Source organism: Anastrepha ludens, chromosome 3, assembly GCF_028408465.1.
Source record: "Anastrepha ludens isolate Willacy chromosome 3, idAnaLude1.1, whole genome shotgun sequence".
Taxonomy (NCBI): Eukaryota; Metazoa; Arthropoda; class Insecta; order Diptera; family Tephritidae; genus Anastrepha; species Anastrepha ludens.
Genome location: NC_071499.1, coordinates 5,207,557 through 5,226,822, shown reverse-complemented (window position 1 = coordinate 5,226,822; position 19,266 = coordinate 5,207,557). Strand labels below are relative to the sequence as shown.

General features: G+C 36.2%; 2 protein-coding genes across 4 annotated transcripts in view; one reads left to right on the top strand and one right to left on the bottom strand.

Moving 5' to 3' along the window:
* Window positions 1–19,266, bottom strand: part of LOC128856886 (poly(A) RNA polymerase gld-2 homolog B) — a 132,821-nt gene that overhangs the window by 95,298 nt on the left and 18,257 nt on the right. Inside the window, exon 11 of one of the 3 annotated variants that reach the window (XM_054092307.1) lies at window positions 16,429–18,343. The exons of the other annotated variants lie outside the window; for them this stretch is intronic. The gene's annotated coding sequence lies outside the window, so the exon portion shown is untranslated. Of the gene's footprint in view, window positions 1–16,428; window positions 18,344–19,266 lie in introns of those variants that run through there. 3 annotated transcript variants of the gene reach the window in all.
* Window positions 10,380–16,269, top strand: LOC128856420 (uncharacterized). Its single transcript, XM_054091720.1, has 3 exons — window positions 10,380–10,765; window positions 14,043–14,880; window positions 14,959–16,269. Exons 1-3 carry the CDS (start codon window positions 10,380–10,382, stop codon window positions 16,267–16,269), a joined length of 2,535 nt encoding a protein of 844 aa, XP_053947695.1.

Below are 19,266 nucleotides of genomic sequence, written 5' to 3'. Positions count from 1 at the left end.
TCGGTTCTGATGGTGTGCACATGATTAAACCGATATCGATACAGTTCCCAGCGAAATATAGCTATGGAACTGCTGAGAGACGGATGTTGCCCTTAATTCTGTGTTGGGCTTCGACCGTTCACAAGATGCAAGGTTGTACAGTTGATCATGCAGTCATTTATCTAGGCAAGCCAATTCAATATCTTTCAATCTGATGGCCGCCAAACTGTGTGGAGAAAGCCTAACACCGAACTGCAAAAACAGAACCTTGCTGCGACTGTAAAACATGGTGGTGGAGGAGTAATTGTGTGGGGCTCCATGTCCGCTGCAGGTGTTGGTGAGCTGGAATTCATTGACGGCATTATGGACAAAAAATATTATATGGAAATCCTGAAGAGAAACGTCAAAAAATAGTGCAGAAAAGCTGAAATTGCCCGGTTCATTTTCATTTCAATACGACAATGACCCGAAGCATACTGCTCATGATGTGTGTATGTGGCTTGCGCACCACATCAAACATACATTGCCGCATCCGCCTCAGTCGCCTGATCTAAACCCAATCGAACATTTGTGGGAAGAGCTACATAGGCGCGTTAAGAAGCGTGCTATTTCAACAAAAGCAGAGTTGAAGGTGGCACTGGTGGAGGAATGGCAGAATATTGGGGCAGAAACCACCCAAAAATTGGTTTCATCGATGCCAAGACGGCTGGAAGCAGTCATCCAGCAAAAGGGCTTGGCTACAAAATATTAACCCTTTGCACTCCGTTGTCGCCGTATTTGCGACATTAAAAAGCTAACAATAAATCCGCTGTCGCCGTAGCGGCGACATGGTTGTTTTGCTACCTTGGTGCCCTTAACAGTTAGGTAAGCAAAATAGTCTGTGCTTATCTTATAGTGTTTATGATACGTTTATTATGCTTACATTGTAATAAGAGTAAAAAGTGCTCTATTTAAGTTTATTTCGTTACACTCATAACGTTATAACCCTAGTGAAGATGGAAGGCGAAAATTTTGACGATAGTTGTGAAATAAGTGATGTGGAAGATGAACTCGATTTTGCGTTGCTTGCCGACGATTTAAGTGAAATAGAATTAGAAGATCATTTAGAGACAGATAGTGACGATAGTGACGTAATAGTAGTTAGAAAAAAAAGAAGAATTGCAATTATTGAATCAAATTTAGAGGACGAAGATACACCATCTGTAGACGGCGATGTATGGAGTAATATTACGGGAAGCGACATTCCTTTGGAAAAAATCAATTTTTCAACAGGAAATAAAATACCAGGGCCACAAGTTTTCAACATCGAGGAACCATTACAATTTTTTAAACTGTATTTCACGGAAGAGTTAGTGGACGAAATAGTGTCAGAAACAAATAGTTACGCCAAGAACAAATTGAAAAATAAAACTCTTTCCAAAGATTCTATATGGCATACATGGCGCGACACAAGTAAGGAGGAATTTTGGGCCTTTATCGGTGTAATTTTGAATATGGGAACTGTGGTTTTGCCAAATGTTCAAGATTATTGGTCTACTAGTGCAAATACCAAAATACCATTTTTTTCTGATTTGTTCACTAGAAGCAGATTTAACCAATTATTTTGGATGCTACATTTAAAAACAGTTAATCAGCAACAAACAGACATCAGAACACGGATTCAACGGGTCAGTAATTTTATGGAATATATCAATTCAAAATTTGCGGAATATTTTATACCAGGACAAGATATATGTGTCGACGAATCGGTAATAAAATTCAAAGGTAAAATTAGTTTTATAACCTACAATCCAAATAAGCCTACAAAATGGGGCATACGCATATACGTTTTGGCTGACTCAGAAACTGGGTATATGTACAATATTCTCCCATATTATGGTAGTATTACCTCCGATAATCTTATAAAACCTCAATTGCCTGTCAGTACTAGAATTCCATTGCACCTGTATAACAATTTATTGTCGAACGTACCAGATGCACAAGGTTACCATATGTATACAGATAGGTATTACACTAGCATTGTCCTGGCGGAAGAATTATTACAAATGAAATGCCATCTAACAGGTACAATAAAAATCAATCGCAAGGGCATACCTGATCCAATAAAGAAACCCAAATTCGGTGAAAATAAATCGATCGCTTACAAAAAGGGAAGAACGATGATATTGTCTTGGAAAGATAAAAGGGTGGTTACGCTGATAAGCACCAGTGATAGCGCTGGATTCATTACAAAAACCAGATTTGTAAGAGGAGGTGAACAACAAAATGTGGAAAAGCCAAAAATTGTTGTTAACTACACGGCTTCAATGGGTGGTGTTGATCGCGCTGATCAATACGCATCATCATATTGTTTTCTAAGAAAATCTCTTAAGTGGTGGAGGAAGCTGTTCTTTTGGGGAATGGAGATGTCTGCAATAAATGCATACATTTTATATAAGTGTGTAAAAAAAAGTAAGAACGAAAAACCACTGTCCCATTTGAAGTTCGTCAAGAGATTAGTCGATCAACTTGTAGGTGAATTCCGCGAAGATCGATCAAGACCTTCCACTTCAGCAACTGAAACAAGACTGGACAAAAAACTGCACATATTGCGAAAAGGCAAGAAAAGAGATTGTATTGTTTGTTCTAATAGACAGGAAAAAGGACAAAGACGCGAAACTTCGGAATACTGTGATACTTGTCCCGGTAAACCGCGAATGCATATGGGCAATTGTTTCGAAAGATATCACACTTTAAGAAATTTTAAGTCCTAAAATTTATGTTTTTCTTTTATAATATAAGTTAGAATATGTTTTGTTTATAAAATAGCTAAGAAATAAAAATTTTGTTTTATTGAAACGACTCTATTTTTCTTCTACATCATAGGTATGTACTTGGAACTAATATAGTGCTGGAGTTGCTGGTAGCCTCTATGCATTACTAGGCTGGAGTGCAAAGGGTTAATTTGTTTATATTTTACTATTTTGTTATTGTTTTGTTTTATATTTTAATGAAGTGTGCCAATAATTTTGTTCCGTTATAATAAGTACTTTTTTTAATATTATAATTAGTGTTAATTAAATATAACAGATAATAAAATGAATTGAAGAAAATATGATTGGTAATATGTTCTTCTGTCTAGTCCGTTTTTTTTTGCGATTAAAAATCACTTCATAAGTGGACAAAAAGTAATGTTAAAGTGGAAGTATCTTGCTGTGCCAATACTTTTGTTCATCACTGTATCAGTTTCCAAAGCAGTAAATAGTGGATACGTAGTCGAATTTAAAGTTAATGCAGCAACAATCAGAAATAAAAGTGGAGGGATGATTCTACGTGCAAACAAGGCAAGTGATCTATTCATATTTGAGCCAAATAAACACAATTTGATTTTTGCAAGGAAAAACAATGACGAGGCTATGAAATGGCACGCTCGATACGGCCATTTGAATTTTGGAAGTCTTCGTGATTTAAATAATAAACAAATGGTTCGAGGAATGAATTTCAGTATGCTGGCAGACATTAGTTGTAAATTGTGAATGACCAGCAAATGTAACCAGAGGCCGTTTAGTAAATCAGATAGCCGAGCAGCTGATATATTGGGGTTGATTCACACAGACTTGTGCGGTCCTATGAGGCATGAATCTCGTTAAGAATCCCGTGTATCATTCAAGAAGCAAACATATTGATATCAAATGTCACTATGTAAGAGATATATATCGAGGAGGCGAAATCGAATTAAAGTATTGTTGCAGCAGCTACATGGTAGCAGATATATTAACTAAGAATTTAGCTAAACCCATCCATGATAAATTTTGTGAATTGTTAGGTTTAAGCTAAACTGTTTGTGTATTGAATTTGTTTAAATGCACGAATATGACCGTTGAGGAGGCGTGTTAACGTACATGCACCATTGTATAAGTTAACGCTACTTATGTGAAAAGTTCATCCACTACACGCGTTTCCGCTGAAAATTGATCCACCTCAGTTGCTCGATCTTTTCGCTGACGCTATGTCTGCAATAAACCGTGTGAACGGCAACAAGCGAGTTTCCGCGAATATGGTCACGCGGCATAACAGGTGAATGAGGGAATGCATAGATTAAATTAGCTTTAAGAAATTTTGTAAAGTTCAGTTTATAATTTACAGTTGTGAAATAAATACGGAGTTGCTCCCGAAAAAAAATATTGTTTTTTAAGTTATCAATGTGGTGATAATTAATTTATACAACGCACATATTCGTGCAACACTGTTCTTTTTCATTTTCTTTTGTTCATTGTACTAAAACAACATGTTTTGAATAAATGCGTTAGACGAAGAAGTTTATCCAATAAACAAGTCGTAAGACATACATATATAAGTTAAGCAGTAATAACTGCTGGTCACCCACGTAAAAGGTTCTGCTTTCTGATGCCCTCCATCTAGCGAATATGACGAGCATACAACCTTACAGCATTACCAAAAGCTGTTAGGCAAGTGAGCACCGAACGCTGTGAGAGCGATCACTGTAGTTAACAGCGATAACGACATCACACTCATACTACTTTACATCCCAGTTATGTATTATCCTCCTATGGTACTAAACAGCTCATTAGTGTACTTTAAATATACTGGTTTTCAATCTTCTTATTTCATATCGACTCACTCTCAATCTCAATGTAATAAAAATAAATCGATCGCTTAGAGAATGTTAGAGAGTTGCAAGTCGAGTCAGTCTTCGTCTAATATATTGTCGGAATAAGTCGATGTCAACTATTTTCTATGTTAATAAAATATATGTGAAGTTTTGACAAAAAATTAAATGGTTTTATTCCTGATACTCAGGAATGTTTCCAACCACAATCAGTGAGATTATGGAAGGAGCTCTGGTATTACTCAGCAATTGGGCCACGGACTGTGGTTTAAGCGTAAACCCGAGAAAAACTGAACTGATGCTATTCACGAAGAAAACCAAGGTGCCAAACTTTAATCTCCCAAAACTAAACGGCTTCAGCCTCACGCTAACCAAACAGGCCAAATACCTAGGGGTTATCCTGGACCCCAAACTCAGCTGGAAGTCCAACGTAGAGTACAGGGTAAAGAAGGCGAACATAGCACTTTACACATGTAAGAGAATGTTGGGAAAAAAATGGGGTCTCCAACCAAAATTATCCAACTGGTCCTACACAGCCATTGTAAGGCCAATACTAACATATGCGGCACTAGTTTGGTGGCCTGCAACAGAAAGAAAATACAACAAAACTAAGCTGAACAAGATACAAAGAACAGCGTGTATCCTAACTACAGGAGCGCTTAGCACCAGTCCTACTGAAGCGCTCAATGTACTAACACATCTATTACCATTAGATTTACACATTAAAACAATAGCTACTTGCAGCGCGGTGAGACTCAGAGACATAGGAAGCTGGACAACAAGGCCGTACGGTCACAGCAAGATCCTCCTACAGGGACCCCCGCTGCTCAAAAACGGATCAGACTACACAGTCCTCGACCTAAACTTCAAGAAAGGCTTTACGGTACGCTTCCCACCGAGAGCCGAGTGGAGCAAAGGAGAGGTGATTGGAAGACACGATATCGAAATCTATACCGATGGTTCTAAGATGAACTGTGGTGTGGGAGCTGGCTTCCATTCGGAGCCACTCAACCTATCTCAATCAATTCGTCTTCCTGATTATGCCACCGTGTTCCAGGCAGAACTTTTAGCGATCAGAGAAGCATGCAAATCCCTAGAACTCTACAAGGTAGTTGGTGCAAGAGTAGCTATCTTCTCAGACAGTCAAGCAGCTATTAAGGCCTTAGACTCCAACTACATTTCATCCAAACTGGTCCTACAGTGTAGAGAGGAGCTGAAACTGCTCAGCCATTGGCTTGAAATTACCCTGATATGGGTTCCCGGTCATAGGAACATACGAGGCAATGAGATAGCGGATGAGCTAGCAAGAAAGGGCTCAACACTAGACATAACAGAGGCGGTGGCAGTTTCCACCCCACTGAACACACTAAAAGCATCTATTGCTTCACACTATCATGCTTTAGCCGAAAGAAGATGGAAGCAAATACCTACATGTATCACAACAAAAAACACATGGCCGTCATATAAAATCCAAAGGACGAATGACCTGTTAGGATGCTCTCGGTCAAACATTTCACGGATCACTGCAACCCTTACAGGACATTGGAAAGTAGGGGATCATGCAGCTAGACTCAATCTACCCTTCAATCCTATCTGTAGAAGCCGTCAAGCGGAAGGGGCGAAGGAAAGTCTGTTCCACTATTTATGTGAATGTCCGGGACTAGCCAGGACACGACCACGATCCTTCGGTAAGCCTTTCCTACAGCAAATTAAGGAGATCTCAGTCATCGAGATAAAGGATTTGCTCCTATTCTTGGACCTCACTAAATGGATCTGACTTGGAAACAAAAAAAACTTCATCATCATTTCACGAGATAGTGGTATTAAAACGGTGCCGGTCACTAATAAGGAGCATTTCAGCTAAGAAATGTTCAACCACCTCAACAACAACAACAACAATTCCTGATACTAAACCAGGAACCGGAAACCTAAATTCCCAGTAGTTGTAAAGCAAGTGTGAACCAATTGCCGTGACAGCGATCAGTGGATAATAATAGCAAAGACATCATTCGCATAAACCTAATTGTTCGAAAACAAGCGTGGTTGAACTAATGCGAAAGCGATCAGTGCATTTAGCAGCAAACGACTCCAATACTAATATAATAATAATTGTGAGAGCAAACAGAGCAGCTAACAGCGAGATGTGACAGAGAGCGAGGTTCAGCTTGTTCCAACTAGACCATTTGGCAGATCACTCCGGTTGTAAAAAGGGAAATAATATTTTAAGAGATCTTTGTAAAAACGCTTTAATTTAAGAAAGTTTATATTTCAAAAAATAATTGTGTTGAATAAAACTTATAATTTATATATTTTCCAACTGTGTATTCTCAAAACATGTATAAAGATATCCTCAAATTTTTAAAGCGATTGATTCACTAGTTTTTTTTTTCATTCCCAAAAATTGCCTTTTTTTAGGCTGCCACACTAGGTGTGCCCCTTAATAAGCAAAATAAAATTGTTTTTTTGTATTCAGGTCACTGACGCCGATGCTACAATGCCCGCCGATTGAGAAGCCACGCTGCGACCTTCTTGGAAAAATTGAGTGTACAACTGCCATTTTAAATGATTAAAATAAAATAAAAATTATACTATTTTAATGTATAAATAAACCGTATGCCAATTTTGAAAAAAATATATTGACTTCTACATTTTAAATAATTTTAATGAAAATCAGGGTAAATATGGCCGTTTATAGGTATCTGTCCCCTTAATGGGGGAGCCTCATGTAGAATCCTCAAAAAAATATTTTTTTTTTCGATAATCTGAAAATATAGTATTTAAGAATATACCGTGAAATTTTCCGAAATTCTCAATATTATAGCTTCTACAGCCCACTAACTAGGTGGAGAGCGGTTCGCGCGCTCCTGTACATCAAACTTTAAACTCAATTATTTCGAAACGACTTTTTTAAAAACTGCTCGTGTTGTAACTCAAAAAGTTATAGACCGATTTGTTTGAAATTTGGCGAGACCTTTCTGTACATTACTATCGGAAGGATAAACTTAAAATTACAGAAATAGGGCGTTGATAAATTACCTTTTGGGGGTTAAAAATGTCAATAAAATAGCCCTCAATTCTGAATGTTTTTCAAAGGCTTAAATTAATTTTATACTTGTTTTTTAATTTTATAGCTTCATCCTTTCCGTTAAATGTTATATTTTGATTAAAAGCGATTTTAATAACATTTATTTTAATAACATTTATTAAAAAAAAAAGGCTAATCAAAACTTGCCCGAGTTAATAACTGGGCTAGTAGCTATGACCAGGCTTTTGGTCCAGTCGGCTGAACACCAATCAACTAACCTAAAAAGACAAATTGAAAAGGATATGAAACTAAAATAATACTTTATACCGGGTATTAGTTACTTCAAAGATAGATTTTATGTAAGTAAGTAAGAATTGTTCAGCAATTGTCATTATGTAGCTATAATCTGCAAAAAAGCCGCAATGTGTGCTACACAATTAATAAAATTTAAGAATTTTCAAAGTGGTCCCCAAAAAAAAAAAATTCCTGGATCCGTCCCTGGCAGCAGCCAAAAGAGTCGGGATAGGCTGAAATGAAAGGAAATCGAACGTTACATTCTTATGTGTGACTCTAGTTTATTACTTACTCAATGGTTAAACTTAAAATAATTTCTTTACATATATCAACGGCCTTCAGTCCACAATTTTCATTAACGTTAAATGTTCACATTCGACTCATATTTCTTCGAGAGATACTAGGAAGCGTCAGAAACGACCTCTAAGGCTTCTTACAGAATCCCTAATTTGTGGTCCCAACAAGTCGGAGCGACTTCTAGGTAAACTATAGACCTGCTGTGTGAAATTTTTACCGAACGTTCTATTTAAAAAAATTCGGATTACACACGGCCATCAAGTTCACAGCATTTAACTGTGCCTAACTTTTATGGGGATATTAGAACCCTTTGCGACACTCTTGGTACAGCTATACCAAGTGTTATTTTACGTACTCTGTATTTAATTAAGACAAACAAATATATTCGAATTGTTTATGATTTTTTATATAAACAAAACTTTTAAGGAGGCATATCTGTTCATGCGAACAGAATAAAATTAAATAAAAATATCATCTACGCTTACTGTGGCAACACAGATTGAACAGACGACCCGATGGCAACCCTGACAATAACAGGACAAGATAAGAACGCCATTGAACGAAGAGTTTGAGTTTTCATCTAACCGCCGGCGAAGACGGACGTATATACCAACCCGCACATACGACATTAATTTTATACAAATTTATTTTCAATGAAGTTAATTCTTATAATTGTATTTCTTACATACTAGTGTAAATAAATAGATAAAAACGAATCAATTGCCACTATACCCACAGTGGTGACCCCGTTAAAAAGGTGATAGTGAGCAAAAAAGTGACAAAAAATTTCGGTTAAATCGGTGCAGAGCGTAACTGTACATAAAACGGTAAAAAAAAGTGATAGAAAAATTTCGGTTAAATCGGTGCAGAGCGTAACTGTACATAAAACGGTAAAAAAAGTGACAAAAAAAACCTACAAATCCATTCACCGTACTCCAAAGGCAAATCGAAATAAAAGACATTGCCATCGAAAAATTAAGCAACAAATTAAGTATGCTTATGTCACAAAACCGCAGCCGACAACGTGAACGTTCACGGAGCAAGGCCAAACGGCCAAATACACCACATCGCAGTACCAATGTTGAGCAATTACCGACCTGTTGGTACCATCGTGAGTACGGAACTCAGGCCCGTAAATGCCGAAATCCATGCGATTTCCCTACTAAAATCAAAACTTCAACAAAAAACTTAAATCTGCCGTAAGGATAGAGCTCGACAGTCCTGGCAGGGTAACATCGTCGAGCAACAAATCACAATGCGAACTAGAGGTAAAATATTCCGAATTCACCAAATCTAAACGTTTTTTCATTCCTGACAGAAAATCTACTCAATTATTTTTGATCGACACCGGCGCAGAAGTATCGGTCATCCCAGCAACTCGTGCGTGTCGCTTGTCAAAATCTAACGGTTCCACGCTTTACGCAGCAAACGGTACATCCATCAAAACGTATGGCATGATACGTCGCACACTTGACTTCGGCCTTCAGCACAAACTTACTTGGGATTTCGTCATCGCAGAAAAGAAATACGAAATCATCGGTGCAGATTTCCTCCGCCATTTCAATTTAATCGTCGACATTAAAAATTCTACACTAACTGTCAGCACTACAGCACCAAGGCGCGCGAACATATGCGCCTTCGGAAAAACAACAAGCTTCGAAACACAAGGGTACAACACTGAAATCGCAAACCTACTTCTCGAGTTCACTGAGATCTGTAATCCAAACGCATTAGCTCCATCAGCATCACAGACCGGAGTAACTCATTGCATCGAAACGAAAGGCCCGCCTGTTTTCGCACGACCAAGACGCCTTCCTGCAGATAAACTTAACCCTTTGCACTCGAGGGCTCCGGAGCGGAGCCCTTTAAAATTTGTCTTCAAAGTCGAGGGCTCCGCTACGGAGACAATGAAAATAATTTTCAGTTTTTAACATGAAAACAAAAACAAATCGTAAAAATTAGTTATAGGATATTTCGCTGTTGGTGACAAATAACGGTCGCGGCTTGCAGATTGTTATGCTCTCGATAACAGCACACAATCGCGGTTTGAGCAACATTCCGCACTCCGCACTTGGATGCAAGTGAGTTAAGTCGTGTTATTCAGCAGTAGAGTGTATATCAGATTCTAGTTTATCTGTTGTTTTTATATTTTGAATTCATATTTATATCCCCGATATGGCAAATAAAAGAAAAATTTGTGAAAATTATAGTGATATTGAAAGTAGTAGCGACGAATTAGAATTCGAAGTTCATGGTGAACATTACAGAAATAACAAAGACGCTCTTGGCCGTGATGAAGCAGACAATATTGAACTAAGCCATGAATCCGATTCTAATGATAGTGATATATTTCCTGCAGTACGACGACACATACCGAGAACTGAAAGTGATATTGAGGGATTTGAAAGTGATACAGAAGGAAATATAGAAGACACAACAGATTCAACTGGAAATGACGAATGGATGGATGTTTCGGAAGTGGATAATATTCCATCTCCTATGGATTTCGATATTTCACCTCGAATTGCCGGACCACAAATTTCCAACGATATAAAAGAACCGTTAGATTTTTTTCAATTATATTTTACGGATACATTGATTGATTCCATAATAAAAGAGACAAATGATTACGCAAATTCAAGACTGCGTGGAAGGCAATTGTCAAGGAGATCAATATGGAATACATGGAGTGATGTTAATCGGAAAGAATTTCTGGCCTTCATCGGACTGATCTTGAATATGGGAACCATGCCGGTTGCAAATCTCCAGGAATATTGGTGTACCAAGTTCACCAGTAAAATTCCATTCTTTTCAGACGTATTTACCCGAGATAGATTCCAGCAAATATTTTGGATGCTTCATTTACACAAAAATGCACCAGTAGGCAGAAATACGTGCTTAAGGACTCGCATTCAAAAAGCTAATAACTTTTTATAATACATCAACTCAAAATTTTCCGAACATTTTATACCGTATCAGTCGATTTGCGTTGATGAATCCGTTATAAAATTTAAGGGGAAAATATGTTTTATGACATATAATCCAGCTAAACCCACTAAATGGGGAATTAGAATTTACGTTCTGGCCGACTCAACTACCGGTTATGTTTATTCGGTTTTGCCTTATTACGGCAGTATTACTTCTGAAAATCTCATAAGACCTGATCTGCCTGTCAGTTCCAGAATTCCTTTAGACCTGTACAGAAAACTATTGGACAATGTTCCTAATGCTAAAGGCTATCATATGTATACCGACAGGTATTATACAAGCATACCCCTTGCTGAAGAACTGCTAAAAATGAATTGTTTCCTCACCGGCACAATCAAAACAAATAGGAAATATTTACCAACGACAATAAAAAAACCGCAATTTGTAAGAGACAGGAAAACAGTGGCTTACAGAAAAGGCAAAACCCTAGTTCTCGCATGGAAGGACAAAAGGATTGTCACTTTGTTAAGTACTCGTAATGAAGCGGGTTTGACATCGGTTGATAGAAGAGTACGTGGTGGTGAATTGGTCAGAATACAAAAACCTAAAATTGTTAGGTGAAAAAATGTTAAAATATTGATTACAAAATATTTAAAGTAATCTATTCAAAAAAAAAAACAAAAAAGGATACATTTATTTTTTAAAGTACCTTTCAAAAAAAAAACGACGAACTCCACAAAACAAGAGTCTTTGAGTCAGATTTGAACTTGCAACAAAATTATTGTTACAATTCCAACTGCTTAACCAACTCATCTAAACCGTATATTCTGAAGTAATGTAATTATAGTTGAGTAGTATGCAAAGCAAGCAATGTTGATCTTATCAACATTGCTCACAATCTATAAATAGAATAAGCTTTATAAGTATTCACAGAGTGAACTGTTGAACAGAGTTAATATGTTCACTCTGTGAATTGAAAGCTTTTACAAAGCATAAAGTATACTTGCAAGATAAGCATAAGCACAAACCAAAAAATGAAATACTGTTGAATACGAGTCACAAACTGCAAGATAAGCATAATATTTGATCTAGAATATTCAATTAAGCTTTTATGCATCAACACATGGTTACAAGTGCAGTAAGTATTTAGCGTTTGATGGGTGAGTATGTTTTATTTTTTTAATAGTAATTTATTTAAGTTTTTATTAATTAATTTATTTGTTTCAGAAGAAAGTATGGATATTGATGAAAGTATGGATGGATTCGATGATGAAAGGGATGAGTTTTTGGAAGATTTAGTAATCTTCAGTAATTTTATTTTATTAAAAAAAAAATGCTTCTTTTAGCTCATTAAAAGAAGCATATATATTTGAAGACATTAGCCAAAAAATTAAAAATGAAAAATATAAAAAATTTTTGGATGATATGTTTACGGATAAAAAAGATAAAGAAAATGATAAGAAAGATAAAAAAGAATTTGATTTGATAGATCTAGAAAAATTATTGGAATCAAAATATGTAAGCCAATCTAAACCAATTGGTTTAGATTTTAAAATTGATAATGAATTTATTGAAAATTTAAAAAAAGATAGTATTAATGATAATATTACAAAATTATTTAAGATTAATGCATTATTATTACAAAGTAAGAAAAATACTTTTTTTATAAATTGTATAAGAGGATTAATTTTAGAAGAATATGCAAGAAAATTGCAATTAGAAAAAGGTTATAAAAAATTGGTAAAAAATGTAAATATACAACTATGAAAGATATATATAAAAAATTTAAAATAAGCGAAAGCTATGCATGTAAATTACGTTATATAGGCTTTTTGGTATTGTATTACCAAAAATTGCAAAATTTAGATATAACCATTGATGGATTATATAAATATAGAAAAATATTAGATATAGTTTTTGATGAAAAAAATGAAAAATATGAAGATTTCCAAAATAAATGGAAATAATAAAAAATAAAAATCTTATTCAAACAAAAATTCAAACATTTTTTTATACTGTAAAGAAAAATTCAAACATTTTTTTATATCTACCATCATTTGTATCTTGTTCTTTATCTATTACTAAAAATCCAAACTGTTCTTTCCAACATTGAATACACATATTTTTTAAAATATCATAATCAATATCATTACAATGGTCATTAAATATGTGTTTCAGATTAGTCTTATCTTGTTTAAATATAATTATATAGTTTGCATTATCTCTTATCAATTGTTTAGGAATTTTTGAATATGTTTGACATAAATAAAAACAAGAAATGTTATTGTGTCTGCCATTGAGGAGGCCAGTCTGTTATTGTTGAGGCCAGACTCAACAACCACCTACATATTATACGTTCTGGAACCAAGAAAGATTGTGTAGTGTGTTCGAATAGAAAAATTCCAGGCGAAAGACGGCAGACCCATTATTTTTGTGATACCTGTCTAGAGAAGCCAAGATTACATATTGGCAATTGCTTCGAGAGGTATCACACTTTGGAAGATTACAAAATGTAATAATTTTATAATTTTTTTTATATATCCTAACATTTGTATCCATAAACAATTAAAAAAATAATAACATACAACGATGACTTTTCTTTCAATGCGTATATCATGAACTTACATGTGAATATGATCTTTTCACTCAAATGGCTTCGAGTTGCTGGTAATATGACTCAAAAAAAACTTCGAGTGCAAAGGGTTAACGCGGTTAAGGAAGAATTTAAATTTTTAAGCAGACTCGGTATTTGCCGCCCGTCGAAAAGCTCTTACGCCTCCCCATTGCACCTGGTGAGTGGCGTCCTTGTGGCGACTATCGAGCCCTAAACGCGCAGACCATCCCAGATCGTTACCCTTTACCACACATACAAGATTTCACACAATTTTTGTACCAAAAAAACGTTTTCAGTAAAATCGACCTCAATCGAGCCTACCACCAAATTCCAATCGAGCCCAATGACATTCCAAAGACGGCAATAGCAACGCCGTTCGGATTATTCGAATTTACGCATATGACATTCGGCTTGTGCAATGCTGCACAAACCTTCCAGCGGTTTATGCACGAAGTTTTCCGTGGACTCGAATATGTGTTCGTGTACATTGACGATGTGTGTGTCGCCTCAGAAGGTATCGAGCAACATAAAGCGCACTTAAGACAAGTTTTCGAACGACTACAACAATTTCATCTGACAATCAACCTTAATAAATGCAAATTCGCTCAAAAACAAATTTCATTTCTCGGTCATATCGTCACAGCAGAAGGTATTAAGCCAATGCCGGAAAAAGTTAAAGCAATTTCCAATTTCCCTCTGCCAAAGATCGCCAAGGAATTGCGAAGATTTTTGGCAATGATTAATTTTTACCGACGCTTCCTACCTAACGCAGTAGATCATCAAATACCACTGGTCAAATTAATCCCCGGAAATCGAAAGAATGACAAGACCATAATCAAGTGGACCGACGACTCAGTCATTCATTTCAACGAGTGTAAGAAACAACTAGCAAATGCTACACTACTAGTTCATCCAGCACCAAACGCCCAAATATCGTTGAGCACCGACGCCAGCGATACCACTATTGGCGCTGCACTTCACCAAATCGTCCACAACGAGTTTCAACCGTTAGCATTTTTTAGCCAAAAACTCACTGAAGCACAAAAAAGGTACAGCACCTACGACAGAGAGTTACTCGCAGTATATCTGGCAATAAAACATTTTCGCTGCATGTTAGAAGGAAGACCGTTCGAGGTAAGAACTGACCATAAACCACTTATTTACGCATTTCATCAAAAGCTTGATAAAGCATCACCACGACAGCTGCGCTAGCTGAACTTCATCGGTCAATTCACCACGGATATTGTCCACGTTGCCGGCACTGCAAATACGGCAGCCGACACATCCTTGCAACTGAAGTGGATAAGCATACCCAACTCCGATTTTAAAATATGCTGTGATGTAGCTACATCAGAAGTACGACCGTTCATTCCACAATCGCACCGTAGGAACATCATCGAGAGAATGCATAGAATTTCGCATGGGGGTGTGCGCGCAACAACGAAACTTATCAAAACACGTTTCGTTTGGCCGAACATGGGAAAACAAATAGCTAATGTAGTCCAACGCTGTCTAAGCTGCCAACGTACCAAGATCAGTAGACACATGCGATCCCCACTACAACCAATTTCGTTACCATCGAGTAGATTCGAACACATTAATATCGACATTATCGGACCACTACCGCCATCAGACGAATACCAATACTGTCTTACCATCATAGACAGATACACACGTTGGCCTGAAGCAATCCCAATTAGAAATATTACTGCAGAAACAATCGCTAAAAAACTAGTCAGCGTTTGGTTCTCACGATTTGGTATACCCGCACGTATCACTACCGATCAAGGCAGACAATTCGAATCACAGTTATTCAACGAGTTATCACGCATGCTAGGCATATCACACTTACGCACAACGGCATACCATCCACAAGCAAATGGAATCATCGAACGTTGGCACCGCTCTTTGAAAACAGCAATTACCTGTGATGAACGAGATGATTGGATTAATCGCCTACCTATAATCCTACTTGGTCTTCGTACAGCATTCAAGCCTGACATCGGAGCAACAGCTGCACAACTCGTATATGGTGCTAATCTCCGGTTGCCAGGACAATTTTTTCACGATCGCCGTATAAATCAGCCACAATCGGATTTTGCCAAACAGCTCATTGACGTTATGATAAAAATACGACCAACCCAAACCGCAAATCACGACGCCACAAAAACCTTTGTATTCAGCAAACTGGCAGAAGCAACGCACGTATTCCTGCGCAACGACAAAGCACGACCTGCGTTCGTACCAACATACGACGGACCATATCAAGTTATCTCCAAACACCCGAAATATTTCACCATCAAAATCAACAACCACAACAAAAGTAACATTTCCATAGACCGACTAAAACCACCCTTTATCGAAACACTGCAATCGGATATCCAACCACCGAAAATGTCAACGCAACAAAATCCAGACAAATCGCAAACAACAACATCACCATCGAACCAGACATCTACAAGCAATCCGCCTACAAACCGTATCGGACGAGAAATAAGACTTCCCGTACGTTTCAGAACGTGAAGTCTGGGGGGACCTATGTGGCAACACAGATTGAACAGACGACCCGATGGCAACCCTGACAATAACAGGACAAGATAAGAACGCCATTGAACGAAGAGTTTGAGTTTTCATCTAACCGCCGACGAAGACGGACGTATATACCAACCCGCACATACGACATTAATTTTATACAAATTTATTTTCAATGAAGTTAATTCTTATAATTTTATTTCTTACATACTAGTGTAAATAAATAGATAAAAACGAATCAATTGCCACTATACCCACACTTACTTATTAATGACAATTATTCTTTTTCTTGTTAAACATATTCAAGATACTTTCAATTTGTATAATTTATTTTTTGTAACTCACCATACTGTAATTGCAACTCTGTTGTAAGAATGAGAAGTAAGCAATCTAAGTAAGTACTGGAAAAGTACCGTATTTGAGTGCTTTCGCCCTTTTCAAATTGTCGCTTTGCAGTATGTGAGATTCAAATTTAGCTTCCCTTTTCATTTTGGACAGCAGACCGTGTTGTCGATTCATACAAACTCGAGATAAAACAATCTCATATGCAAAATTCTGGTTCATCACGCCGAAGCCGCGCGAGTTACGTACCATCACTCCTCCACCCTATCTATTTATTTATCTTTTTTGAGTTGTGAGAGTATTGTCTTACATTTAATGAAATTGGAATCATACACCAAACTATTTAAATGCTTAAGATTTCACAAGTAAAGGTTCCCACCAAAAGATTTGCTTAGTATGTAATATTACACCGACACGTTTTTCGATCAATGCAGTTACGCTCTCAATAAGCATAAAGTACTGCATAAAGTGAGCGTAAAACAGGTGTTATTAGAATTAAGGAAATTATTTGAAGTCAGTCTGTAGATTCACACCAACCAAGAAGGTTGAATTTGTTTAAAAATAAAAACTGTGTAACAAATTAACTTTTGGTGTTTTAATTTAAGTCCAAAGACTTAAAACTAATTAGTATTCACAACAACCAAGAAGGTTGAATTTGTTTAAAATAAAAATTGTGAAAAAAATTAACTTTGGTGGTTTTAATTTAAGTCCAAAGACTTAAAACTCATTAGTCGCGAGTAAAAATAAAAGAAATAAAAAGAAAAAATGCGTTTTCGCAAAAATCAGAAGTGGGATAACAAGTTAAATTTTTTTGCTAAAAATTACACTCGAACTTATTTCTAAGTCCAAAGTAGACGTTTGAACAAAAAATTGTAGTTGCATTATTTTTATGGTTAACGCTATTGAATTGTTCTCTTTTTGACCGTTCTTGATAGGGCCAAAGCTTGCTCACCGTAGGGTGAGGTCAATGACCAAAAACATATACGAATAGGCTCTCCAAACCGAGTCACTTAGTTCAGCACAAAAACCTCAGCCTCTTGGTTCGGTAGGCCACTTACTGAAGTAGTCTATACCTTTTCAACTACAAATTGGGACTAAACACATTCAAATTGGGACTAAACACATTCAAATTGGGAATAAACAACTTCAAATTGGGAATAAACACATTCAAATTGGGACTAAACAATTTCAAATTGGGAATAAACACATTCAAATTGGGAATAAACAATTTGAATGTCTTTTAAACTTTAGTCATAAGGATTGTAATTAAATAAATAAAGAATGCTGTGCATAAAACCGATATTTTTATTGAATTTTGTTTTTCTTATTTTATTCATATTTTATTAATTAATATGACACCGTGAAATGGCTTACATTAAAAAAATTGAAGCTGATAATATTAAAAAACAAATTCAAGCAATGTACAACAAGAATGAAGATTGGAGAGCACTATCAAACACATTAGGAGTAAAAAAGTCTACTGCATATAGGTGGGTTAAGGAAAACCCACAAAGTGAAAAACAACGTGGAGGAAAAAGGAAAAATAAAATAACAAATGAACATCATTTTTTAATGGAACAATATATTGAACAAAATCCAATAATAACACTAAAACAACTTAAAGAAAAATTCCAGCACCATCATCACGTTAATGCCTCTACAGAATGTTTCCGCAAACATTTAGATAATTTAATCTATACATTGAAAGAGATTCGAAACGAACCTGAAAGAGCAAATAATGAAGAAAATAAAAGAAAAAGATGTGTGTATGTTCAGAAACTTTTAGAATATCAATCGGAGAATAAACCTATTATTTATATGGATGAAACCAATTTTAACTTATTTATATCCAGAAAACGAGGCCGGTCCAAAAAAAGGAAGCCGTTGTACGTTTATTTCAGCTGGAAGTCGTGGAGCTAATATCCACCTAATTAGATGTATAGGAAATCTGGGTTTAATTCATCATGAAGTAAGAAGAGGTGCATTTAAAAAAGCAGAAACTAATGAGTTTATTCGTCGTTGTCTTCGTAATGCTCGAAATATTTACCAATCACCAGTAATATTGGTAATAGATAATGCACCTTGCCATACTTCCATTGAGGATGTCTTTGCAGAAAACGAATTTGTTGATCACCGCCTGCTGAGATTAAGTCCATACAGCCCAATGCTCAACCCAATTGAGCTTGCCTGGTCAACCCTGAAAGCTGGTGTAAAACGTGAGCTGGCAATTGAACTGCCACAAATTTTGGCTGGCGAAAATAGAGTAGATATGACTCAAACTGAGTATCGCCTGCAACGGCTAGAAAATGTAATACAACCGAACATCGCCAAATTAAATGTAGCTACTTGTGCCAAATATGTCGCCCATGTCCAAAGATTTATACCAGATGCGTTAAATATGAATGACATGTCTTTTTAATCATAAGTAATAATTATTTGTATTAATCAATTTAATTTGTTGTGTTATTATATATATATACCTTTTCAATTATTAGTTGTGTTATTTGTTATGATGATTTATAATGTTTAGTATGTTACAATAAATAACTTCAAATTTGCATCAATTTAAAAATGCTTAATTTCTACTTAAAATGCTAAATTCCAACTTAAAATTCTTATTACTAAAGTTGAAATTGTTTATTCCCA

What these genes read in the sequence shown, in the direction of transcription:
- LOC128856420 (XM_054091720.1), top strand. Translation starts at nt 10,380, where the DNA reads ATGGCAAATAAAAGAAAAATTTGTGAAAATTATAGTGATATTGAAAGT. An exon ending in TCCAACGATATAAAAGAACC is followed by an intron (nt 10,766 to 14,042) that starts GTTAGATTTTTT and finishes AAACGTTTTCAG; the next exon opens with TAAAATCGACCTCAATCGAG. An exon ending in TAGAAGGAAGACCGTTCGAG is followed by an intron (nt 14,881 to 14,958) that starts GTAAGAACTGAC and finishes CAGCTGCGCTAG; the next exon opens with CTGAACTTCATCGGTCAATT.